This window comes from Candoia aspera, chromosome 1 (genome assembly GCF_035149785.1).
Source record: "Candoia aspera isolate rCanAsp1 chromosome 1, rCanAsp1.hap2, whole genome shotgun sequence".
In the NCBI taxonomy this organism is placed as follows: domain Eukaryota; kingdom Metazoa; phylum Chordata; class Lepidosauria; order Squamata; family Boidae; genus Candoia; species Candoia aspera.
In genome coordinates this window covers 18,840,995-18,867,629 of record NC_086153.1, presented here as the reverse complement: position 1 = coordinate 18,867,629, position 26,635 = coordinate 18,840,995, and the positions used below count along the sequence as shown (strand labels likewise).

At 41.9% G+C, this 26,635-nt stretch overlaps 2 protein-coding genes across 3 annotated transcripts; both read left to right on the top strand.

Moving 5' to 3' along the window:
- The first annotated feature begins 3,325 nt into the window (after window positions 1-3,325).
- MRPS17 (mitochondrial ribosomal protein S17) lies at window positions 3,326-9,453 on the top strand. 2 transcript variants are annotated; one of them, XM_063298679.1, is made up of 3 exons: window positions 3,326-3,403; window positions 6,859-7,007; window positions 9,029-9,453. In XM_063298679.1, exons 2-3 carry the CDS (start codon window positions 6,885-6,887, stop codon window positions 9,317-9,319), a joined length of 414 nt encoding a protein of 137 aa, XP_063154749.1. In that variant the 5' UTR covers window positions 3,326-3,403; window positions 6,859-6,884; the 3' UTR covers window positions 9,320-9,453. The 2 variants fall into 2 exon arrangements, with proteins under 2 accessions (XP_063154749.1, XP_063154739.1); XM_063298669.1 differs by lacking the exon at window positions 3,326-3,403 and adding an exon at window positions 4,167-4,276.
- Window positions 9,454-10,869: 1,416 nt separating this feature from the next.
- Window positions 10,870-26,355, top strand: NIPSNAP2 (nipsnap homolog 2). Its single transcript, XM_063298773.1, has 10 exons — window positions 10,870-11,000; window positions 16,143-16,282; window positions 16,366-16,411; window positions 17,184-17,278; window positions 17,628-17,698; window positions 18,931-19,071; window positions 19,626-19,657; window positions 21,525-21,619; window positions 22,404-22,487; window positions 24,785-26,355. Exons 1-10 carry the CDS (start codon window positions 10,906-10,908, stop codon window positions 24,847-24,849), a joined length of 864 nt encoding a protein of 287 aa, XP_063154843.1. The 5' UTR covers window positions 10,870-10,905; the 3' UTR covers window positions 24,850-26,355.
- Window positions 26,356-26,635: the final 280 nt, after the last annotated feature.

The following is a 26,635-nucleotide window of genomic DNA, read 5'->3' as shown; positions in this document are numbered from 1 at the left end:
GTAAAAGAAATTATAATCTCCAAGTGAGCAAAGCATCCAGAGAACAAAGCATAAACACCCCCATCTTTTTTTCCCCAGAAGTGATATTCAGACAGGAGCAGCTGATGCATCTTGGAAACTTACAGTAAATTCCTGAGTGAGGTTTGGCAGCCCTCTCTGAAATGTTGCAATCACACATTTTCCCTCAATGGGGTAGCTGCACGTAAGTGTTGGGCATTCTCCAGTCCAGTGTTTGTTTGTTTGTTTATCAAATTTTTATCACCGCCCATCTCCCCCTCAAGGAGGGACTCTGGGCGGTTTACAATAAAAACAGTTAAAATTCAAACAATTATAAATACAATAAATACCTAAAAATAAAAATGAGATAAAATCCAGATGGCTGAGAGTTCTCTAACAGTCTGTGAGTATAATGGGCCCTTTCAAAATCATTCTATGGTGCTAGCCATCCCCAGGAGTGGCTAGTCCCCTTTCCGTTCCAGGCTTGCTGACACAAGGTTTTTAATTTCTTACGGAAGTCCAGGAGCGAGGAGGCCTGTCTCACCTTCGGGGGAAGAATGTTCCAGAGGGCGGGAGCTACTGCAGAGAAGGCACGCTTCTGAGACCCCACCAGATGGAACTCTTTTACAGATGGGGTCCGTAACATGCCCTCTCTGTATGACTGGGTGGGACGGGATGATGTGATGGGGATGAGACTGGTCCCATGCTGGCTGAGGAAATTCTGGGAGTTGAAGTCCACACATCTTAATGTTGTTGAGGTTGAAAAACACTGCTCTAGTCAAATAAGGCGGCAGTAAATATCTGGCGGTACTTCCTTGTAAAAAGAATGTCCCACAATATCTAGAAAACAATAGGACAAACTCATAATAAATTGTCACCCCCTGCAGTCAACCCCAATCTGTTCTAGTCCTATCCTCTTTGAAACAGCCTTTGATATAAACATTGCAGTCTTGCTAGTGCTATGCAGGTTCATTCCATGCAGGAAGCAAGACCGCTTCACCTGAGTGTCCCAATATTTTTTTAATTTTTAAAGAAGGATCTAAATAGATGGCCTTTTCTGCAGAATATAGTTTGCAATCAAACAGGATTTGTGCGATGTCTTCAACAGCTGGTGTGCCACAGATACAGAGTCTTTCTTCAAATGGAACTCCATAGAACCTCCTATATCTTACCATGGATTCTAGTTGTTCAAAATGTGGTGTAGAGCAGTGTTTCTCAACCTTGGCAATTTTAAGACGTGTGGACTTCCAACTCCCAGAATTCCCAAGCCAGCAAGTTGCTAAGGTTGAGAAACACTGCTCTTCTAAGATGTTGAGGCATGTAAATACTTTTCTATCTGGGAGGCTGATTTGTGTTGAGCCAGCCACTTCAAGGACTTCGGACGATTAAGGGATGTGGGCAGTCATGTCAAAGACCTTGTGAAGCTTCTCTTGGCCTTCAGATCTGATTGGACTGGGAACTGGATGCAGAATCCATATTGTGAGATGGCATTTGAAAGTTAAGTAGCTCAAGGGCAAGGAGACATATTAAGTGTTCTTCGAAACACAACTTGGGTAAGAAGATAGAAAGTAAATTGAAGAATAGAGCTTTAGTGTGATCTTTTTCACCCTGGTCCTGTCCAAATTATGTCAGAAACACAACAGACAAGATTCTCAGCTATCTTACATAAATACTACAAATATTGGGACCGGAATTTCGGTTACTAAGCGATGTAGTCATTAAGCGAGGCATCATGTGACCAGACCCAATTTTATAACTATCTTTACTGTGGTTGTTAAGCGAATCACTGCAGTCGTTAAACAAATCAATGGTTCCCTATTGATTTGGCTTGTCAGAAGCCAGCTAGGAAGGTCGCAAATCGTGATAATATGACTGCAGGATGCTGAAACCGATCGTAAATGTGAGCCAGTTGCCAAGTGCCCAAATCGCAATCACGTGACCATGGGGTTGGTGAGACAGTCATAACTTTGAGTTCAGGTCATAACTTTTTAGCCCCAACATATCTCCAAACCGTCGTTAAATGAATGGTCATTAAGCGAGGACTACCTGTTCTGTACACTACTATGTAGAGGATAGTACTGCCATGTCAGATGCTGATCAACTTACTCAAAAGATGTTTACAGTTTTCTAGCTTCAGCCCCAAACAGCATTCATATTCTTGGCTTTCAAAACAATGTCTGTGTTCAAATAACATTTTAATGTTATTAACTCAGTTAATAACTGAGTTATTGACTTAACTCAGTTAAACTCATATTCTTGGATTGCATGACACACTGGATCAAACTAGCCACATCAGCTAGGTGTGGCTTACACAACACACGAAACTAAATTGTGCTTGCTGTGTTCACACAACACAGAGCATGACAAAGGATTACAAATCTAGATGAAATAAATACATGAAGACAATGGTTGAGAATGTGCTTAGACATATTTTTTGTAAGGGAATTTAAGCATCTAAAGCATTTTCTGAATTTAAATTCTAAAACGACATAGTTAGTGTAATTAATTCTATTTTTTATTCAATTATTTGAAGTACTGAGTATAAATAAGCAAAAATACAACAATTTCTAGTACAGTAATGAGACTTTCTGGCAAACACATACACAGACACAAACTGAATTGTGTTACTATCATTTTTTTATGAGGGCATCTCCAATTGATAGAAATTTAATAGGTCTGTCTTTTCCAAATAGGAGCATGGAAATGATAGGAAAGCTCCACGGCTTAAACTCTTCCTCAAATCAGGTTCCGTTTCTCACGGGCATTTTCTTGGCAACATATGTAGATGGCTTGCCCTTGCCTTCTTCCAGCACGTTTCTGAGTGTCCAGTCTAGTGACACCCCACGCTGGTCTTTCATGCAACTATTATAACCAAGCATGACCCCGTTTAGCTTTTTCGGACTCACCCAGAAAGGATCAGGTGCCGCCACCTCCCGCGATATTAGTTTTTGTACTGCCATGTAGTTGTTAAAAGCATAAGAACCGTGCCACGAAAAGGTTACCACTTGAAAAGAGAGAGATCAAAAGATTTGCCGTACCCCCACCATAACAGCTTTTAATGACCATACAAGGGGCAGGAACCCCTTTGCTACAAGACCTCTGCAAGTTAGGGAAAGCTTCAGTTATATTGAACTTGCTTTCCCAATTCAGTCATCAGAGGAATTCTTGCCAAAACCATTTCTTTTTCAATTCCGCTGCCAGCTTCGCACCAAAGCCGCCCAGCCCAATCCTCGAACCCACAAGCCTCCACGCTTCGTCCCCGATCAAGCCCTCTGAAAGCCGCCGCGGCCACGCCCCCTCCTTTCCTAACCACGTCATTACCGAAACGGCCGTCCTTCCGGCTCTGGCTCCGCCCTTTCCTCTTTTGGATCCCACCCCCGGTTTCCAGCCTGGAGACAGAGAGCGCGTAAGGGCTTCGGATGGCTTCGAGGGAGGGGGCGCAAATGGGCTTTCCCGGGACCAGGAGAAAGTGGTGTTTTCCTCCTTCTGTGGGGCAGGGGACCAAACGGGGGAACGGCAGGCTCGTGTGAGCTGCACGGGGAGGCAGATAATTTCGAGTACTGCCTCCCGGCTGGCACCTCCTTCAAGATCTCGGGTAGAGAAGTCTTAATGTTGGCGTCAGGATCTTAATGTTGGTGTCAGGTGCCACGTTTGCACATTCTAGGCCAAAATGGGGATGGCTGCTTCGTGATTCTGTATGTTGTGGTAAGCCAGCCATTGTCTTAGAACATCATCACGTTAAGCCATCATATGGTTTGTTTAGACACAGTCTGATGGACGAACACAACAGTTGTGCTTTGTGAATGCAGGTTTAACCTGTTGCACATGTTACTACAGCCTTAGTATCCCTGCTATGGGATGAGCATTGAAAGGGAAGAATATAGATGTCTTTAAGGTTTTTTTTAAGGGAAAAATGCTGAATGCCCCATTTGCTGGATGTACTATTGGCTGGTTTCATAATTGCTTGCTTCTTATAAACAGAATTTGAAAGTGAAGCTCTTTCTGTCTTTGGTACCAGCCACCTATGGCTTTTAGGTTCCTAAAAAGTATCAGTAACTGAAAGCTGTGCGTGTAATCCTTTTGCTTTCTCATTCACTCTAAACTACGTTTACAGTGTAATCCAGATTTTAATCAGAAATAAGTCTTGGTATGTTCAGTAAGTAAATTTGCATAGAATTTTAACTTCAACTGAAAAAGAAAATATTACCCCTGTCCTTAAAATAACATCTCCAGCTTCCTCAGCTCTGTAGACCAATGACTTGTACTGATGGCATTGTGGGTAAGACTATGTATCTTGTTTTAAAACACTGAAATATTTATTTAGTGTAGGACTAAATGTGATGAATAAATAAATTAATAAGAGCTACATTATGCAATATTTCTACAGTACTGTCTTTTCAATCTTTTTTAAAGAAAGCAAGTAAGACTGAGGAGTTTCTCAGTCTTCTGGTATGATCCATCAGTCAGTAAGAGCTGGTATTTCAGGTATAATTACAGAGATTGGAACTGCTGTATAATTTAATGTACCAATGTATAAGAACTCTCCTTTGCTACCAATGTACTGCACTTTGAGCTTGGGAATGAAGTATAACGCCATTATATTGATGTAACCTAAGCCACTCCCTTTTTGAAACAAATGTACAGAACTGAGCAGCTCATAAAAATTACATAATACTGTACTTCTAGTTCACACATTATGCTGAGCCTAAACAAAATGTTTAAAAACACACATTATGGCTTAGCACAATTGGTGGATCCAGGATAATTTGGCATAAATCTTGATGGCCTGAAGACTATTTAATTTGATGAAATACACTGTAGTCCATAGAAACTAATCCTGCAAAAAAAGTATAGAGATTTAAGATGACAGGAAAATCCATTCTCATCACTAAAATCTAGACAGCACAATGATAATGCTTGTTTTCATTGTATGAATCTTTTCTGCTGCCTCAGTATGTTATTTTTTCAGTGAACTCTACTCACCATCTTTTGCATCCTATACTACCTGCAGTAATATATTTAACTATTTGCTACAAGCCTTACTGTACTTCTAGAATGTTTTTCTTGAATAAGAAGCAGGCTAGTTAAGAAAACAGATACGGTCCTTTTACAAGATAGAGAAAACTAAACTGTTTAGAATTATTATTAACCGTTTAAACCTGTTAGCCCTGATGAAGTAGACAGGGTCACTGGAGCTGCGAATGCAGCCACCTGTTTTAGACACCTGTCCTTCCTGGTCAATTAAGGTCTCCCTGGAGGTGGCAGGCAGTTAGGTCTGGGCAATGGTGAATGCTTTCTGCAAGAGGGGGTGGTTCCATCCGCCCTGAAAGAGGTGGTTGTCCACCCCCTCCTCAAGATACCATCACTGGACCCAACAGATCTGGACAATTTTTGTCTAGTCTCCAGAAGGTACTTGGCTTACAGCTAGAGGGCCCTGGAAGAAGCAGATTATCTGGATTTTTTTCAGTCAGAATTCAGGCCTGGTTATAGTACTGAGACAGCATTGATCATTTTTATTTATTTATCAAATTTGTTACCGCCCATCTCCTCCAAATGGAGGGACTCTGGGCAGTTTACAGCATAAAACAATAACTATACAATAAAATTCCAATATAAAATATAGACTAAAACAATTTTAAAAACTACCAAATATAATAAAATCCTGATGGCTATAGTCTCATTCAATCCTTGCATAGGAGGGGCACTTCAAGGCACTAGCCAACCCCAAGTATGATTATTCTCCTCTCTGCCCCAAGCCCGATGGCAGAGCCAGGTCTTCAATTCCCTCCCGAAGGCTAGGAGCGATGGGGCTAATCTCACCTCTGGGGACAAGATGTTACAAAGGGCGGGTGCCACTGCAGAGAAGGCCTGCCTCCTAGACCCCGCCAGATGGAATTCTCTTGCAGACGGGGTCCACAGCATGCCCTCTCTGCATGATCGGGTGGGACGGGCTGATGAAGTGGGGAAGAGGCGGTCCCTCAAGTAACCCAGTCCCATGCCATGTAGGGCTTTAAAGGTGATAACCAGCACCTTGAATTGGACCTGGAAGCAAACTGGTATCCAGTGCAGCTCGCAAAGCAAAGGTGTTATATGCACCCTTCTAGGCGCACCAAAAATAGCCTGCACTGCCGCATTCAAGATGGTGGAATGGTTATTGATGACTTCTGGCAGGCTTGGGATGGGGGTAGTGCATCCTTCCTGACCCTCTTTGATCTCTCAGCAGCCTTTAATACCATTGATCATGGTATCCTTCTGGGCCAGCTCAGGGGGTTGGGGGTGGGAGACACCATGTTATGGTAGTTCTCCTTTCTCCAGGGCCTGTTCCAGTGGGTGTTGGTAGGGGGGAGAGGTTGAGCCTCAGGCCCCTACTCTGAGTCCCTTTTTTAAACAGTGTCATCTTGGTGGACCCTGGAGTCATGCCTTTTCAGTGGCAGCACCTGCCCTATGGAATAGCATCCCCCTGGGGATTCAAATGGCCCCAACACTGTTAGCCTTTTTCAAGGCATTGTAGACCTGGCTGTTCCCCCAAGTATTTGGATCAGGAGGTAGATGAGCATTGTTGTTGTTGTTGTTGTTGTGGGTGAGTTGAGTTAATGGTTTCCTTGGGTGCCAGGGAGTTGTCTAGTGGGGTTCTTGTTTTAATCTTGTAAGCCACCCAGTAAATTGTGTGAGATAGGCAGCTATATATAAATATAAATAAATAGTAATTTATAATCATATAAATAAATAATCATTTCTCAGATGAAAGTTAGAATATACTGTAGAAAGAAATGTTTTTTTAGCAGATGGTTTTCTAGGTGTGTTGGCTTCAACAATGCATCAGAGTTCATTACTAAAATGATTCCTGTATTTGTTTTATAGAATACTTGAATGATAGTAACCAAGCCATGTCTGCATTACGTGGAGCCGTTCATGCAAAATGGATCATAGGGAAAGTAATTGGAACCAAAATGCGCAAAACAGCTAAAGTGAGAGTAACAAGGCTGGTGCTGGATCCTTACTTACTAAAGGTAAAGATTTCTTCAGAGCTGGGAGTTTAAGCTGTTAAGCCTCAGCTTCTTGAATCATTTCTTTTCTCAGCTTAGCCTAACTCATGGAGTTATAGAGAAGAAAAAACATTATGAGACCTTCTGAGGAAAGGTGACATACAAATAATGTTATGACTATATTAGACACTGTGTGTCTTGAAAAGTTGTCTTCAATCACTTGATGCCAACTCCTAATTTTAATGCTAACATGCAATTGGTTCTAGTTAATTTTATCTGGTCTGACAGTAACTTTAAAATCTGTCTATCTAAATCTGTTATTTTAAAATTAAAAAGCAGAAAAATTAAGGGAGGAAGAGGAAGGCACAAAGTTATATTGACTTGGGAAATGTAGTTTGGTACATACACAGAAAACATTGATCTTGGCATTGGTTAACGTTTGTATGTTGTTTTTAAAGCAAAAACTTATTCAAATCTCCCGATACCCATAAAACCCTGGCATAAATCGCAAATATATCGAGTTGGGCTGTGGGTAATAGTGAAGAAAATTAATTCTGTACATATTTAGTTTATAATTCTAGTGACTGAATTGCAGCACTGAAAATTGGTTCCATTAGTTGTGATATCTGTCTGTCTATCTAATCTAAGCATCTTTTACAACACTAGAGAAGGCCTGTTAAGAGTCTCCTTTCCTTGTGAGGTACATGGCATGTGGACAAGGTGACAGACATTCTCCATTGTACCCCCCACTTTGTAGAATACTCTCTCCCCAGAGGTATATGTCCTCCCCACTTTGTTTATTATGAAAGCTAGTTTAATTGGTTTTTCAACAAGTCTTTGGCCCTGGCTGGCTGAGAGTGTCAATTGTAGGCTTTGAATTAAGATTTTACTACCTTTTTTAAAAAAAAAATGGTTTAAATTTTTCTATTGTATGCTGCCCAGAGTTCTTTGGGATTTGACAAATGCTGTTAAATAAACACTGGTGGGTAAACTTTATAGATGGGGTCTTCTTCATTTCAGTCTCTTCTCTCTCATGTTCGAGTGCAATCTGATTAAAGCAGGAATATCATAGCTGTGCATTTCAGCTACTTCAGCAAAGGATCGTTACCTTGTCGTGGTGCTGGAGCTTGAGCACCTCAATGATGCCATGAGCTAAACCGTGAAGGGCCACCCAAGATGGGAAGGTCATGTCAGAGAGGTCAGACTAAATGCGATCCCTGGGGAAGGTAATGGCAACCCACCCCAGTATTCTTGCCGTGAAAACTAAATGGATCATGGATGATATTCTAGAGGTGACGGACTCGTCCCTGGGGGAGCTGGGGGTGTTGACGACCGACAGGAAGCTCTGGCATGGGCTGGTCCATGAAGTCACGAAGAGTCGGAAGCAACTAAACAAATAAACAACAATTGTTCTTTACTATTAGTACCAGTGAGTAAAATAGCAAATTAGAAGTGAAATTAGGAGTAATATTTGCAGTCTGGAAAGTTCACTGGGTAACACCAAACAAGTTCTCTGTCAGGCTAAATTACATAAAGTTGTCACATGGATGAAGCGAACGGAGGCATACTATGTATCTGCACTAATTCTTATGAACTAAGAGTAATTAGAGTTTTAACTGTTTTTTAATTGCAGTCTTTAAACCCAAAGCCTTTAGACTAGTGGAAGTATTTTATATGGTGTTTCCCACGACCACTACCAACCGCAAAAGCCGGCCAGGTGACCTTGGGCTAGTCACTCCCTCTCAGCCCAAATCAGTGTTAGGCTCTGCAGCAAGCTAGTTGAAAAATGACACCCCTTGCCACATCATGCACCAGTAAACTTCACTGTAAGAACTAGGCCAGCATAGTGCAAAAGAAGTAGACCCTGCAACTAAGCAGGACTTAAGTTTTCTTCCCATTCATATTTCAGGTGCTCTTAAAGAAATATCACAATACTGTATGCCCAGTGAAGATTTTGAACTCATGACTCAAGGTATTATTTTAATCCTTCCAAAATAACACAACCACCAACCATTAACCTTCATGCTCTTTCCCCTCTTCTACAGTTCTACAACAAGCGAAAAACATACTTTGCTCATGATCCTCAGCAGCAGTGCATCGAGGGAGACATTGTCCTTCTGAAAGCTTTGCCTGAACGAAGGACCAAGAACGTGAAACATGAGCTTGTTGAGATTGTGTACAAGGTTGGAAAAGTAATTGATCCAGTGACGGGGAAACCCTGTGCAGGCCAGACGTTCCTAAAAAGCATAACGGACACAGAAAATCTGACTGATAGAGATACTAGCTTTCTCAGTGAAAAACTCCAAGAACTAACAGTATCTTCTCCAGACAAATGAAGGGTTGGCAAATAATTTGGGACTTTTCTGTTTGTCTCAAAGAAAATGTTTTATGTGACACATGTAGGAAGCACGATCAATAATAAACTGGAGTTAGTGTGCACATGCAATAAAATGTTACATTTGTTTTTAAAGTATTATATGTTCACTCCTGCCTGAAGAGACAAAGTGATGTACAAACTGAACAGTTTAAAAAGTTCCAGTAAAGGCACGAGAATCCAATAAAAACCGACATGCTGCAATTAAAAAAGGAAATCAAGACAGACAAAAGCAAACAAAATGATGAAGAAATACTGTGTCTTATTAGTGGAAATGGTAACTTGTTTACTCTGTTGTTTCCCTGAATTGAGACTTATTTGCCTTCTGTAAATATGGGGAATTCTGAGCTTTTTTCAACTTTTGAGAAGCCTATTCAGTTGTTTGCCTTTCTAAGAGTACTACTGTTTTTAGAGCTTACTTTTTAAACCATTTATGGATGAGAGGATCACTTGATAAGTTTGGATAGCAATTTCCATCATTAGCAGTTTCCTCCTCATACTGCTGATAGCTGGCCAAAACCTTCCTGGCCAGAACTTCATTCTCCTAACTACTACTAGATACAGTAGTATATCTCTACTATAATACTGTATTGACATATACAGTCACCATTTCTTAAATCAAATTTGGCTTCTGGTGATGACTACATGGGTTCATCTTGTAGGGGTTGGTTTGTTTTTTTTTTGCCAACAATAAAAAAGTGGCTTATCCCTGTCTTCTAATCTATAGCCCTGGAGTTTTCTGGTGGACTTCCTTCTGAGTACTAACCGCAACCAATTCTGCTTTGCTTTTTTGGGGATCAGTTTAGTTTGACTAGGTGACACTTGCAATATATGGACATAGACAAAATGTCTTCATTTTAAAAAAGGAAATAACGTACTGGGGAGAAGGGTGGATCTGAAGAGCTGGTCTGGCTTAAAATCTTCAGAGTTGCGGGGTGTGCGTGCGTGTGTGCACAAGCTGCATGTTTTAGGAACACCCGGGGAGATATTTTGCGAATGAAATGCACCATGCGTATGCTCAGCAATTGCTTTTGCTTTGGTAATTATCAGTCGATATTTCTAAAATCCCCACCAAGGTTGTATTCCCTGCCAGATAGCTGGGGGAACAAGAAAATCCGGTTTCTTCACGCTCTGCTCTTCCTGGGGAGGGTCCCATTTTAACATTCTCCCATCTCCTCTGGATGGGCTGCTTGCTTTTGAACGTGGCTAAACCTGTGAAAGCCTCGCAGGTAGGAAAAAGCAGTAGTGAGGTTTATTACCGGGCTGCTCTCCTAAAGTATTTTTTGCTATTCCATTTACTCCTTCCTCCTCAGAGTCGCGTCATCTTCGCGGTTTACGCAAAGCGCGAGTCCGCGCGGAGCTTGTGCGCAATTGCCTCGTTCGCCCGCATCCCGCAATGCGCGCGAGGCAGACCAGCCCCTCCACCCCGCATCCCCTTCGCCGTACTCTCTTCGCACCCCCAAGGCCCTCTAGTGGCGGACGAGGCGCATTGCGCCCCTCACTCTCTCAGCTCGCTCCCCCCCGCCGTCCCCAGCGTAGGTGGTCAAGATGGCGGCCGGGGCGCTGCTGCGGGGGAGCGGGGGCCGCCTCCGCCGTGGACCCTTCCTGGCACCAGCGGCCAGTTCCCGCCTTTTCTACCTCAGGTGAGCGAAGCTGCAGGGGAGAGTGTCTCTCGCGCGTCCCCCCTCCCGTGGCCGCCGTCACCCTCAAGGTCACGGGCCAGTCAGGTGGTTCCTAGGGTCTCCCTCTTCCCTTCGCTCAGGGCACTTTCGGGGGAGGGAAGCGCAGAGTACCACTTCCGTCCAGAGAATCGCTGTAAATGCATCCACGCACGTGCCCGAAAGAGCGCCCGGGCTGGATCCACGTAACCCGTTTCAGAGATCCTGTTATGAACCCCTCCAGTGGCTGGCTTCTTGCAACACGCATGCGCACGGGGCTCGTTTGGATTGTATTAACCGGGCGGGGGGCCGTGTTGGGTAAACCCTGACCGTTTGTGGGTCCGGATACAACACGGAATCATTTAGTCGCCATGTGAAGTGTGCGAATCCAACCAGAGACCGGTCGCCCAGTTCATACACTCCGCGCGTGTAAACTGGTTCCTTCCTTTTCAAAATTCCCATAATTAAGCCCCTGCCCCGCCCCTGCCCCTGCCCAGCAAGGAGGTCTTGAAGCGCCACCCCACCTTATCTTATGGGTAGGAACACCCTCAACTTTATTTCAATCTGTCCATTTGTGTTCTTATTAAGTTGTAACTGACTTTGAAGACCTTTATGAGAGCCAGATGATGGGTTGTAGGCATCCTTTAGCAATAATCATTGGATAATATACTACAGGAATGACATTGTCATTAGTGATGACTGGGGAAGGCAATGGCAAACCACCCTGCTATAGTCTGCCAAGAAAACATCACAAAAGCGGCGTCCCCCCAAAGGGTCAGACATGACTCAGTGCTTGCACAGGGGACCTTTCACCTTTCACAATGACATTTCAGGATACCAAATGCTGTGTAAAGTAACCAGCAATTGCAGATTTTTCTTCTTCCTGCCTCCACTTGCAATCCACTGGATAATTCTTTCCCAGTATGATATACTGAGAAGAGGCAAAGGACTGGTGTAAATTTATTAAGCCATTCCCCCTCCATTTACCTGCTTCTTCATGTTATCTGTGAAGCTCACTGGCTTCTTCCCAGCACATGAACTGACTCTTCCCCAATTATTTTATTTAACAGTTACATATGCCATCATCTGCCACCAAAGCCCCCTTGGATTCTGTGTAGGATAGACAGGCCAGACTTTGCACAAACAAATTAAAGGACACAAGTTTGATATCAGGAGTTATCAAACAGGGACAGAGTAAAAGCAGAACATTTTAACTTCCTAGGATATTTCATCACAGATCTCACTGAGTGGGAGACAGCTGAGCATACATACATCAAAAGGTTTCAGGCTATCTCAGAAGGATTTAGCAAACAGAATAGGCTTTCAACACATTACAGCTGTTAATAAGGTACCTGTAATCTGACCCCCATGGAACATTCATCTGCAAAACTACCTTGTCTCCCCCTCCCTTGCCTCAGCCCAATGTATTTAAATTCCACATGAATCAAATCACTTTGCATCTGATAAAGTAAGCTTCTACCCACAAAAGCTTATACTTTAAATAAGACTGTTTCAAAAAGTGCTACCAGACTCTTTCTGAATTTTATTTAACAGGGAGATCCATTGCAAGTTCCCACATGACCATGGAGCTTACTGGATGACTTTGAATTTGTCACCATTGCTGTGCCCAGTGTATATGCCTCATGGTGGTTGTGAGGAAAAAGGAGAGGAAAGACCACATGTGTTGCCTTGGGCTCTCAGGGGCAAGGTGGTATATAAAAGTAATAAATAACAATCTGTATCAGAACTTTCCCCTGCCCTTTACACCACATATCCTGATAATTCACAGCCACCCACACCAAGTCTCTTTCAAGTGAAGGTTCCAACCATTTTATGCCCTTAGGTGCTGGACAACTTTTCTGTTTCAATGCACCTTTCTAATTCTCCACCTAGAACAGTCCGCCCCAAACTGGTGCTTCCAGGTATGTCATCCCAATCAGTATAGTCACTAGCCATGCTGGTTGGGAATGATGGCAGTTCTAACATATGTGGAGAGAACTAGGTTGGGGAAAAGTCAGAACATAGGTCTTACTCAAAATCTTCCTTACAACATTCATAAGGTGGGGAAACCTTTGGCCCTCCAGATGTTACTGTACTATAGCTCCAGCATGGTAAATAGTAAGGATCCTGGGAGTTGTAATTCAGCAACATCTGGAAGGCTGCGGGTTCACTGCTCTTGGACTAATACTAATTGTTTGTTCTTGCAAGGTAACTTAACATTCTACTATTTTAGCAGGATCTGAAACAGTGTCATATCCAGCCATATGCCTCCTGGTATTTGCCTCTTGAAAGTTAGAAGAAAACTGTGTCAATCTATTTGTTAAAAAGATGGATGAGTGATTATGTACGCCTGCTTCTCTTTATAAAGCTCTGTCAGTAGTCCTTGTCAGAAAAATAAACAGAAACATATTTCAGGATTCTAAAAGCAACCATGTAGGAACCAATGTCATGTGCACAAGATGGAAATATTAAAGTATCTGGGATTGTTTTAGCCTTGAGAGAGATTTGCTACTGGAGTGTAAAGAAGAACATATACTTTTATGTTCTTTTATTCCCCATACTTTTACTTCTAAAAAATAATGGAAACAATCCACACTGGAATTATCCTCAATGCACCCAAGGAACTAACTGAAACAACTGGAGAAGTCCAAACCATTCATTATTGAAAACAGTGAGTCATCAAACCCCATGCCTTAGGGGCCCCAGCGTAAGGTTAATGTGAGTAGGTTACCCACGTATAGTATACATGACATGCAGTAAACACCATTAGGGAATGACAGAGGCTAGTGCTTGGTAACAAAGGCGAGATAAAAGTTTTCTGAATGAGCCACTAAATCCAGAGTGTAGAAGACACTATGAAAAGGTGCTCTGGTATGCACTGTTTATCCTTTGTTAAGGAGTATACGTGATAAAGGTGTACAGGCAATTCAAACGTCCTTGAGGTGTTCAAGTTTCCTAGGAAACAGGCTTTTCTCACAAACCAAGCAATGAGTCCCTGGAACACTTGGTCATGCCGTATTGTATTATTTACTTCTACCCAGTTAAGCCTAACTGTTTGTGACATGAATTAGGAAGCAAAAATGATACTTCAGTAGTATGAGATAACTATTTATGGCTGTACCTATATTAATGTCACATGCATAGAACATAGTATTTGTTAGAATAAGGGTTACAGCCACTATTAAGGCCTACCTCGTGGCGATAAGGGCGGCAAAGCATCAGTAATTCGCTCACAGCTGGATGCTGGCCTTGTTGCAGGTCCAGGGGAGATACCTGGGGAGGAGTCTTGCCTGGTTATCTGGGAACGGTTTGAACCCAGTGGGCCTGAGGAAGTGGACAGGGTCCTTAGGACTGTGAGCTCAGTCACCTGCTCTTTAGATCCATGCCCCTCCTGACTTATTAAAGCAGCCCAGGGGGTGTCGTGTGAGTGGGTTCTAGCAGTGGTGAATTCTTCTTTGACTGAGGGGGTTGTTCCTGAGGCTTCGGTTCACCCCCTCCTCAAGAAGCCATCACTGGACCCCACTATACTTGACAATTTTTGTCCGGTATCTAACCTCCCCTTTTTGGAGAAGGTGGTTGTGCAACAACTTCAGAGGACCTTGGATGAAGTGGATTATCTGGATCCCTTTCAGTCAGAATTCAGACCCGGTATGGGACAGAAATGGCATTGGTCATGCTTTTGGATGATCTCTGGTGAGGGCAGGATGGGGTTCTGCATCCATCCTTGCCCTACTTGACCTTTCTGCAGCTTTCAATACCATCAACTGTGGTATCCTTCTAGATCGGCTTAGAGAATTGGGAGTGGGCAGCACTGTGTTGTGCTGGTTCGCCTCCTTTCTCCAGGTCGATTGCAGTACACTGATGATATCCAATTATACATCGAAGAGAATGTACTGTACATCTGATGATGATACCCAATTATACATCTCTGCCGCTGCTGAATTAAGCGATGCCATGGATGTCTTATCCCAGTGCCTGGAAGCTGTGAAGGTCTGGATGGGGAACAACAGGCTTCAGCTGAACTCTGGCAAGACTGAGTGGCTTTGGGTTGGGGCCTGCCGGTTCTAGGACTATGCCATCTTTGGTGATGGATGGGGTTGCACTGCCCCAAACAGACCCAGTGTGCAACTTGGGGGTCCTCCTGGACTCACGACTCCTGCTCAAATAGCAGGTGGCAGTCGTGGCTAGGAGAACTTTTGCACAACTTTGTATTGTGCACCAGTTGTGCCTGTTCCTAGATTGGGGGGCTCTGCTCACAGTCACTCATGTCCTGGTCACCTTCCAAGTGGACTACTGTAATGTGCTGTACATGGAGCTGCCCTTGAAGAGTATCCAGAAGCTTCAGCTGGTTCAAAATGCCGTGGCGCGGGCAGTTACATGTGCATCCAGAGTAGCACATGTTACACTTCTGCTCCGCAAGCTGCATTGTTAGCCATTCTGCTTCCAGGTCCAATTCAAGGTGCTGGCTTTGACCTTTAAAGCCCTCCCTGGCATGGGGCCGGGTTGTTTTAGGGACCGCCTCTCCCTGATTACATCTGCCTGTGCCCGCAGATCTGGCAGAAGAGGCATGCTACAGGTCCCGTCTGCTAGGGAGCTACATCTGGTGGGTCCCAGGAGATAGGCCTTCTCTGCCATGGTGCTTGCCTTATGGAACGTCCTCCCCTCCAGAGTGAGGCTGGTTCCATCCTTAACCTGGTCTTGATTAAAAGATTTAAGCTATGTCTGATATCCACCTTTAACTGCAGAAAGCAAACCATGTATGTTGCATAGGGCTGAAGTTTTGTTTCCACATGTTGCTATTTTTATTCTTAAAATCCTTGAAAAAAATTCTCTGACAGCATGCCAGTTACAGAAGACTTCTCTAGAATGGTGCTTTCTTTTTATTTTATCAAAATGAATATTGACAGAAGATGTGTAAAAACAGAAGAATATAGTGGCAAACATTTTAAAAAAATAACTTTGTATCTGTTTTATGTGTATGCGTGTGTATAACTATAAGCCTATCCAAATTTTAAACACCCATATACATTATTTTACCTAAAAAGACATTTGTAGAGGTGAATGTAATCTATTAGGAATTAATTACTGATATAATTTAGATTTTTCTTCTTTGACCATTTCTTGCAGGGGTCTTGCCTTATCACATAACCAATCTGGAGAAGAGAGTTGGTTAAAATCATTGTTTGTCCGCAAGGTTGATCCCAGGAAAGATGCTCACTCCAATCTCTTAGCCAAAAAGGAGACTAGCAGCCTTTATAAATTGCAATGTGAGCAACTATTTCTATATTTAATATTTCTCTATTAGAGTTTGTGTCTTTCAACCTTTTAACATTGATGTTTGATGTTTCAGTTCACAATGTCAAACCGGAATGTCTAGAATCCTACAACAAACTTTGGTAAGTCCAGATATCTGACTAAATGCTTTGAAGATTCTAAATCTTATGCATACTTACTAAGGAGTCAATTTTATGAATTTAGTAACACTTCTAAGGAAACATACATAGGATTGGGCAAATAGTTCATCTTCTGCTCACTTGAAAGGAGCAAGAATGAGTTATTTTAGATTGTATTCGAACTCCTTATTGAAATAGTTCCCTGAAAAAAAAATTAGCACAACAGAGAGCTAGAACCCTTCCCCCATATGCATTTTTGTACATGCAGGGAGATTTTTGCATTCTGTAAGATGAGCTGTGAAACATGCAGCCTGCTATGGTTCTGTTGTTCAGGGTTTTACCACCTCATTCTGCTGAATATGAAAAAGAGGTCATAATTATGCTGTTAAATATGAGAAATATCCACTGATTAACTGCAGAAATGCTCTTGTAAGTGCTCTTCTTAAAAGCAATAAAGATGCAGATTTTCCTTTGCCAGGGCACATCTAGAATGCCAACTTTGGGTGATTTTAAAGTATCTAGATTCTCACAAGGATCCTTAGCCACTGATGTTTTGTGAACATGCTGTGGCAAGATCTCTTAGAGGTCTTCTACCACATCATGAAAATGCAATTTCCAGGAGTCCAAAGGGAGGATTCAACCTAGGTTGCATCAAATACTAATAGAAGGTAAAAGTGCTTAGTGACAATCAACGGTCACCAGTAAATACATTGGGAGAAAGCGAAGGCCATAACATGGAGCTTATATGCATTCCTTTTGTGTTTGTTTTTATCAGTCAAAGTGTTCTGCCAAAGATCCATGAAGGGAAGGAGTATCCATGTACACTGGTGGGGACATGGAACACGTGGTACGGAGAGCAAGATCAGGCTGGTAGGAGATAAGACATATAGCAGAATGCGAAATTATGCCAATGATGTATGTTTGCAACAGATGTTTTGTTCCAATCTGGTTGTGAAGTTGCAAGGGTGGGCAAAAACTGGGCAAGGAAAAGCAACCAGCATCCCACCACTGTACAAAGTAGGTTAACAGGGGGCTGGTTACAGGGAGCTGATCAAACTCAGGTTCTGCAGGGTCTAAGAAAGAGCAAACACTGACCCATCAAAATTCAAATGCTCTGTGGAATGCTAATATCTGATGCAGCAAGGGTGCCAGTTGGAACCACCACCCTATGTACCTCCTACAAGAGAAGAGAACGTAAATACGCGTTTTTTGATTTCAGTCCATCTCTGGCGATATGAGGGCGGCTATCCAGCCCTTACAGAAGTCATGAGTAAACTTCGAGATGATAAGGTAAGATCAGGTGATCTCTCTCAATGCATTCTAATCTTTCTGGTATTGTCTGATCTGGGGTTTCCCTTCCTCTCATGAAGAGAACGTGTCTTGCTCCTATTTTGTTCTGGATACTTTGCGGGTGGCTTTACACAGTGACTTGTGTCCCCCCCCCCCCCAAAAAAAAGCAAACACTGTAAGAGGGGAAAAAAAGAAAACGCTGCTTATGATTGGTGGTGTATGAAGTCAGTGGTCACATGGAAGGGACCTTGGACCTTGGAGGTGGCTGCTTGAAAGAGAGTCCCTTGGTCTGATGCAGTGTAGTCCTCAGGATGCTTTGCCAAGAAAACTCAACTCCTCATACCTATTATTGTATCTTATCTGCAAGTTTATCTAACTATCTACTGTAAAATGATCAGACAGAGGCCAGCTTCTGACATGTTCCTGTAAAGCTTATTATCTCTACCAAGAATTCATGTCTCTGGGACACTGCTGTAATACTGTTAGTGAAAGATTATACTGTGGAAAAGTTTTCTGCAGTTTCATCACCAGGTATTAGTGGCCCAGTTTTGTTTGAAGAGCTGTACCTCATTGTCCAGCCTCACCAAAAAAAAAAAAAATTGAGAGCTCTGACCCCTTATTTCTGATACTACCTCAATCTTTTTATACTATTTAAGAAAAAGATGGGTGGTTTCTATGTTAATATATCACAGCTTTAGAACTAAATACAATTTTCTATCTCACTGCTGCTTCTTAATCAAAATTAAATGTTTTAATCCAGCCTTCCTCAGCCTGGTGCTCTCTACATGTGTTGGCCTTCAATTCCTGAAATCACTGCTGGATATGCTGGCTAGAGATTCCAGGAGTTGAAGCCAAACTCATTTAAATGATACGAGGTAGGGGAAGACTATTTTAATGACTATGGCATTTTTCAATATATATATGTGATCTCTTCCTCTCGCTCTCATACCTCATTTTCTCCCTCTGCTTTAAAATGATAAGATTATGTGTTTTTGAATAATTCAGTACCTCAGATCTTACATAAAGTAAAATTTATGCAGATAGTATTTACATTATCATCGACAGGTTCTAAAGTTGGGTACCCATTAGGAATCACTCATATTTGGTACCTTTCTATTATTGAATTATGAATATTTAAAGAGAAGGTGGATAAATTCTTTTTTAATAAGTACAATATCTTTCCACAATAACCTTAAGGAACACAGTGAATTTTATTTTTTATTTTATTTTAGGAATTTACAGAGTTTCGCAAAGCAAGAGGAAACATGCTTCTATCCCGCAAGAATCAGTTGCTATTGGAGTTCAGTTTTTGGAATGAACCTGTTTCCAGGCCAGGGCCCAATATCTATGAATTAAGGTCTTATCAGTTACGTGTGAGTGGGCTTTTTTCCACATGTATATAATTTTATTTATTTATTTATTTATTTATCGTATTTTTATCACCGCCCATCTCCCCCACGTGGGATTTGCTTAACTTATTTTTAAAAATAGATAAAGAAGAAACATACTTGCTTTCAGTACAACCTCAGAACCTAGCCTGCATCTTATTGAATTGCAGTAGTTAATTACTCAGTAATCATGTCTTAAAACAAGATTGTACACTTGTGGAAGCTTATTCAGATAATACAACTGGTAGACAAAGTGGCAGGTTGGTTCTTGACAGAAACACCTATTTTTACTAGTTTTCTCCTGAAAGTTCTACTTCTTGACAATGCTCAGTGTCACATTTTTCACTGAAATAATTAATATAACAGCTGCTGTTAGTGAAAATTGAAACAGTGTTAAGTCATCATCCCATCGTTCTTGTGTTTTTGAAAAGAATCTAAAAATGGTTTCTAGAAACAGGAGTAGCAGCCCATATTAATTCTCAGTTTGTGGGTGATAAGAAGTCTTTGTAGATCTAATGACATACATTGTTTTCTTTCAGCCTGGAACAATGATTGAATGGGGCAACTACTGGTAAGAGCCATAATGTGTTGGGGGTGGCATTTTAGGCTGACTTCCTAGCAGTATAAGTTTATATGCTGCTTCCAGCACTTAAGCAGGGACCGGGAGGAACTCATTGAAAAGAAAAATAATAGTGCAAGAACTAAGTAGGTGTCGTCTAGTTCAACATTCTGTTTCCCAAATACTCGTTGAGATGATTTTGAATATGATTATCCCATTCAACCGTAGCGTCTTTCATTATTGTGAGTTGTTCAGGGATAAGCTATTGGAAGCCTTCATATATTCCCGAGCGCAGTTTCGGGCAGGGACCTTCTGCCTGCTCAGTCATCCTTACCTGATTCTCTGTTAACCCAGAAGGGCAAACGCCTCCATGGTAAATAAAGGTGCACATTAAAAAATGAAAATGATAAGAGAAGAATTTTCCAGCTTTTTAGGAATAAAATGTGTGCGCAAGCAGGGTTGGTATAAATACTGCTCCTGACAAGTATAAGTTATACCTATAATGCAATTTATGTCTTCTGTTTTTAGATGTGCAGAATTTTATGACTAGGTTGAGCCTCAGACTCTCACATGCAAGATGAGAAGAGTAGGAGCTTGCTTTATGGAATCGATTGTAAATATAAGTAAAATAAGTTATATAGCATTTGCCACATCAAGCCAATTATTATTTTGGATGACATCCTCTTAAGTAGCGCTGGCCACAAACATTTTTAAATCTGAAGGTCAAAGTGACGGTTCGTTCCAGATACACTCATTCTCTCATCCTAATGCAACTATTTTTTTCCAGTGCAGGACTACATTAAGATGGAAAGTTAGGAAAATATGACTTCTGCCTGACTTCCTTTTTTTTTTTAATTGTAGGACATAACTTTAATTTCTGCATTAAAGTATATTTTCCCAAGGTGACTTAACCATATTTTAAAATGCTACGAGTTCATAATCATACTAATTGGGACGGTGGCAAGGGCACCTATCCAGCTTTTCCTTTTTTTTTTTTTTTCATACAACTTTATTAACTTCCTCCTGACTTTCTGTATAAAGTGACTGGTCCCTTACTGTAGGGCAGGCTAACTAGCCCCAAACTCAAAACTATCTGGGAAAAACGTATATAATAGAGAATACACTTTGTATTTATTTATTTACTTATTTTCCACATTTATATGGCCGCCCATCTCATACAAGGCAACTCTGGGCAGCATACAACAGTGAGATAAAAACAATTAATAAATAACACAGTCATTATAAAAAAGCAGCTGCTGGTATCCTGAGAATAACCTTCCCTTCCAACAATCTTGAAGAGCTTTGGCTAGTCAGCATAAACAGTTCTGCTTGAAACTGTCTAACTTAATATAAGGCAACTGCCAGAAATGGAGAACTCAGAGACGTTTTACCATCCTGGGCCTTACTAAAAACATCTAAAGGACTACTGGATGCTGGCTCTTGGCAAGTTGGGTTGGTGTCTGCAAAGCTTGATTTCAAACCTTGGGAATTCTGAAGTGGTCCTGGACAAATAGTTCAGTGCTGGTTCTTGTTCTACAAATCAAGGAGATTACCCTGCCAGATTTGTTTTAATAAAATATATAATAAGCCACCCAGAGTTTGGTTTAAGAGGGCAAGTATACAAATGTTTTAAATAAATAAATAATGATTGTCAAATCATTAATGCATTCAAAGTACTTTTTATGCTGAATTATGTCTTGATGCTGTAATCTAAAAATTGTTGGTTTCTAGTCTTCCAAACTATTTCCATTGCTCTGAATATTATTTATAGCAACATGCAGCTCTACAATCTGTTGCTTATTGCTGTGCTTGAAATATGAGGCAGCATTGATGTCAACTCCAACATCCAGTTTGTAAACATCCATCTCCTAACTTTCAGGGCCCGGGCCATTCGTATCCGGCAGGATGATAAAGAAGCTGTTGGTGGATTCTTCTCACAGATTGGGCAGTTGTACATGGTCCATCACCTTTGGGGTAGGACTGGGCTTCACTGTTACCTTCTAGGCCATGAATGAGTAATTCCTGTTGGCTTGAGGGCCATGTCAGGGCCCACAGTGTGGACAGGGTTTCAGAGATCAAAAGGGGTAAAACAGGTGCTTGAAGCCCCTGCAGAGCTGAAGGTACACATTTTTCCTATTAACTCCATGCCTTGCAAATCACCAAAAATACAACAAAAGGACTGAAAGCTTTGGTCCTGCTGTGGTGCACTGGAGGCTGCAAAAGGGATGTTGGAAAGCTGTGCAGATTTTGGACTCCTGCCCTGGACATGCACTTCATTACCTCTTCTAGCTCAGTCCAAACATAAGAGCAAAATCAACTACTATTTGCATCCTTTTAACATTCCTCTGGAAAAATTGGATTTTGTTCATGTTAAAATGGCAATATTTGCTGTTTTCTTCTCCCATATTCTGGGTCATTCCCTGGCCTCCACAACATCACCTCTAGTTGCCACACTATTTTTTTTTCTTTTCTTCTCCAACGTGAAGTGTTGGTGCCTAATGCCATCTGCCCAGGAACTCAGCCTTGCTTCTCTGTTAGAAGCTAGATCACTTTAAAGTGCTCTTGGCCATCCTGAAAGAATGAAAAATAAAATAAAATGAATGACCAATAACAGGAGGACACTTGTCAAATGGCACATCATTGACACTTGTAGGTACCACATTGCCAAGCCTTGAATGGCATTTTCTTGTATTTTAAACACGTTGACAGCTGTCACATCACTGAGAGCTCCATATCTTTTTTCTACCAATGCTTCCAGCTTACAAAGACTTGCAGACGAGAGAAGACATAAGGAATGCTGCCTGGCACAAGCCTGGATGGGATGAGCTCGTGTACTATACAGGTAACAGTTTAATACTCTCAGCTCCTGCTTGAATGGCAGGTGGAAGCCGTGGCCAGAGTGGCCTATGCTTAGCTTTGGCTGGTACGCCAGTTTTCAGCTTTGCCTGGTGCAGAGGAGCTGGCTGCTGTAACTCATGTCCTCATTAGTCCTTGGATTACTGCAGTATGCTTTAGATGAGGCTGCCCTTAAAGACTACCCAGAAACTGCAAGTGGTCCAGAATGCAGCAGCCCACACACTTCCTGGCTCCCGGAGATGGGAGCACATCGTACCAATTTTGTGCACCCTGCACTGGTTGCTGATTGGTTTCCAGGTACAATCTGAGGTGCTGGTTTTGACCTACTGTATAAAGCCTTTTATGACACTGCATATGGATACCTACAGGACTGGGTATTCCAACCAGTGTCAGTTCAGTCTATTAGAACATCCAGGGAGAAGCTGCTCATAGTCCCACATTTCTGAGAGATTTGGGAGGCTGAAGCTGGAAGGGACTGCTTTTCTATGGCAGTGTCAGCTCTCCTAGCAGAAATAATTCCATGCTCAGAACTGTTTCCGAGGGCATTCTCTTAAGCTGATATAGGACACCATCCTTGTATTCTTTTTTCCCTGTTCTTATCGGTTCTTACCTCTTGCTTATATAGTTCTAGATGGGCCCTCTTGGGATTTTAATGTTGCAACTTGTTTTATATTTTGTTTAAGTCTCCGAGAGGCATTAGATGGTGATGGGGTAGAAATTTGGTGAATGAATAAAAAAGTCTATACTTGTGGCCCTGAAACCTTGTAGTTTTCTCTCTTAGTTGTTCCCTCTCTTGATACAGATTCTCTTCTCTGAGTCCTGGTAGTCCCCAGGACTAGGCTGACAGAGGGCTAACTGGGAGGTCTGATTTCAGGGTAGTTTTTGTGCTGTAACTGGAGATTTTGGACCATGTGTCCATACTTCTTCAAACGTGACAAAGTTTTCTACTGGAGGTGGGTTCTGGGATCAGCAGAGTTAGGGTTTTGGGGGGACAGTATCATAGCAGTGATGCTCATCATGTGTGGAGCTTGTTATGCTGCCAGGGTTGAGGGTGTGGGATCTGAGGCTGCCAAGAGAATGCTGGAGACCAGACAAAATTATTACCAAATCAAGGTGTGGCTTCTCTCCATTTCCAAGACCAAGGAATGAGTGACATGAAATTTGGACAGGAGAAAGACATGTAAGACTAGAACCGTCAGGCTGTTATATGTAGAAAATTGGTTGGCTAGATCCTGTGGTCACTGATCGGCATTGTTAGGGCTACAGTGTAAGCAGGTTACTATCTGAGCCTTGCCCTTGGCTCTTCCGCTTCCAACTCCTGAGTACCAGCTGAGTGTCTTCTAGAGAGTTATTGCTCCGTCCTGGGGCTGCTCTGATAAAGGAGGCCCTGCAGCACAGGATTTCTGAGTATTCTGCCTCCCTTTTCCTTTTCTTCTTGTTGCCACTTTTTGTTTCTCTGTTCTCAAGCTCATCCTGCTGTGGGTTCTGTCTCATGGGTTGCTCTTCTCCCTTATCAGGAGCAGCATATTTTCTTTCTTCTAAACTCTCAGAAGAGTTTCAACATGCTACAGAACAAAGCTGCCATTCCCCCACAGTGCATCTTTGTCCATGTAAAGCTACCTGGAGCAGAGGCATCCAGTGAGGGGTCAAAAAAGTCAAGATGGCAGCCATGGCTGCAGAAGTGAAGCTGTGCCCTTTTTGTGAGTGTATCACACACCGGTATAAAGGGGCAGGGCTTCAATTCCCTAGGGGCAGCTGCCATCTTGGATTTTTTTTACCCTTCCCTTGCAGATGCTACTGACTTGGTTCTCTGTATAACTGAAGGCGTTAGGCATGACTGCAGTACAGCTTTTTGTGGAGTCCTTGGTGCTCTCTGAGCCTTGTTGTTTTCTTGCTGATGTGTCATTGCCAGGCTAGGCAACATCTTCAGTGCAAAGAGGGAGTGGGCCTTGCTCTCAGTCTAGATACTGTGGCTTGCCCTGCTTGTGTTGGTGGGGGTGTTGTTCTCTCCTTGGGAGTTCTTTGATTGGGCTGTTGTTTGCTGCTTAGTTGATTGCCTGAGTTAATAGTTCCTTGATTAGGGTGTATTGTGCTGTTTGATGGTACAGCTTTTTCTATAACACTTCCAATCCCTTCTGAATATATGTTTAAAGTTGTGGTGGCTACTTTCACTGGCCCTTTGGGCTGCAGGAATGTGCCTTGTATTTACTTTAGCTACAGCAGCCATTCATTTTTCATGTGTCATATGTATCACTTCATTTTGTTGTTGTTGTTTGTTTACAGTACCACTTATTCAGGAAATGGAATCCAGAATTATGATACCCTTGAAGATTTCTCCACTTCAATAAAGCCACTGGTCAGCTGGTGCCTATGGATAGATTTAAAGTGACTTTTTTTGTTGTTTTTTAGTTAATTTTGATGGCATGTGTTTGGCAATGGAAAAATTGACTTCCCAAAATACTATATACTGAGGCTGGTAAATAAGGACTCTTTTCCTCGGATCCTGCAGGAGCACTTATAAATTTATTTGGAAGAATTGCAGGGTGATCATGTAAGTCTTAGCATTCAACCATATTCAGCTGTGCATTCAAACTTATGCACAAGGCATTTGGATAGCTAGCAGGCATTCACACTTCAGTGATAGTTGCACAAGCTTTAATCATTTGAACATCTATATTTAATTTTAGGGAGACTTGTTGCATGAACTTTTTTTCACCGTCATAGCTGCTTAATAAACCTGTTGGGCCTTCTGGTACAAATCATTGCTGGGGAAAGCCCTCCTCCTTTCCTACACCTCCCCAAATTTGTGTAGAGGACAAACAGCAGAGTTGCTTTTTTCTTTCCAGGAAAGTTTTACTGCCACTTCAAGGATATATGTTACCAGTTGCTCCTAAGGGCACAGTTGTTTCCTGCACTGGAAAATGGTGACCGTAGTATTTCTAAAAGTCACAGTGTTCACTGTTAGATGCTGGGAATGTTGATGTGAAGTTAGAACACAGAAATAGAAAATCTGCAAGTTTTTTCAGAGTTTGGTCTGCCAATACCTGTGCAGTTTGCATCTGTCAGCCTTTACTCATACGTAAGTCCATTGTGTTTAATAAGTCCAATTTCCAAAAGAAAATGGAGCTCTTGTCAGTAGGGGAGAAGCGATGATTAAGTCTTCCTCCATTTCTCAAATTTCAACACCTTCCCTCCCGTATTTCTTTTTTTGGGAACTATAAGCTTAATTGCAGAGTAAAGGCACTCCCCCCCTTGCATCTTATCTTTAAATCATCCCATCCTGATTGCTCTGTTTGGGTGAAGAGTCAGGGGTAACGAGTTCCCCGGAATGTATTGTGAGCAGCTGTGCAGTTAGATGGGGTTTAAACCATATGCCTTCAGCTTTGGGGAGAAGTTCAACGTGACATGTTTAGAGAACTCCCTAATCTACGGCGTTAGATTCAGCTAAAAGATCAGCGTATAAACATTTTGCGAACACCCCTAGACATGTGCAGTAAAGTCGGATGTGGAAGGATTTTTGAAAGAATGGTAACATTTATTATTTCAACTACTTCTGTTGGGGGGGGGGGGTTTGTAGAAGGCAATTCTGAAAAGGTAATACAAAGATTGCCTATTATATTACTTAAAAGAAAGACAAATTAATGTTTCTTCCATGTCTAATCTTCTGTTTTTGATTTTCTTTTAGAATAGATGGATTTTTTTATATGTATGTATAATGTAGATACACCGAAGTGATTATCTCATTAGTTAAGGAATCAGTGAAATACATGGTTATCTATCATCCATGAAGTATCCAATATTTCAGTAAGTTTTTTGGCAAAACATGTCAATAAAATCCCATTGATTTTCACATATTATGGGCATTGTTTGGGCTTTACTGATAATGATTTGTTAGATATTATTGTTCCTTTTTGCTTGGAGACAGAATATAAAGTCTCATTGAATTCACTGAACTGAATTTACTTAGGTAAGGTATTTTAACCTGACTTAAACTGGAATGACAGAACAGTACATGAAGAGACAACCCACCCCATAATGGCTGAATAGAATTAATTGTGCTTTAATAAGGACAGCATTCTACAGATGGAGTAACATCACCTTGAAGGACCCCTGACTGATTTCCACATAACAAGA

What these genes read in the sequence shown, in the direction of transcription:
- MRPS17 (XM_063298669.1), top strand. Translation starts at nt 4,252, where the DNA reads ATGACTTGTACTGATGGCATTGTGG. An exon ending in TTGTACTGATGGCATTGTGG is followed by an intron (nt 4,277 to 6,858) that starts GTAAGACTATGT and finishes TTTGTTTTATAG; the next exon opens with AATACTTGAATGATAGTAAC. An exon ending in TGGATCCTTACTTACTAAAG is followed by an intron (nt 7,008 to 9,028) that starts GTAAAGATTTCT and finishes CCTCTTCTACAG; the next exon opens with TTCTACAACAAGCGAAAAAC.
- NIPSNAP2 (XM_063298773.1), top strand. Translation starts at nt 10,906, where the DNA reads ATGGCGGCCGGGGCGCTGCTGCGGGGGAGCGGGGGCCGCCTCCGCCGT. An exon ending in GAATCCTACAACAAACTTTG is followed by an intron (nt 16,412 to 17,183) that starts GTAAGTCCAGAT and finishes TGTTTTTATCAG; the next exon opens with TCAAAGTGTTCTGCCAAAGA. An exon ending in CATGGTCCATCACCTTTGGG is followed by an intron (nt 21,620 to 22,403) that starts GTAGGACTGGGC and finishes CAATGCTTCCAG; the next exon opens with CTTACAAAGACTTGCAGACG.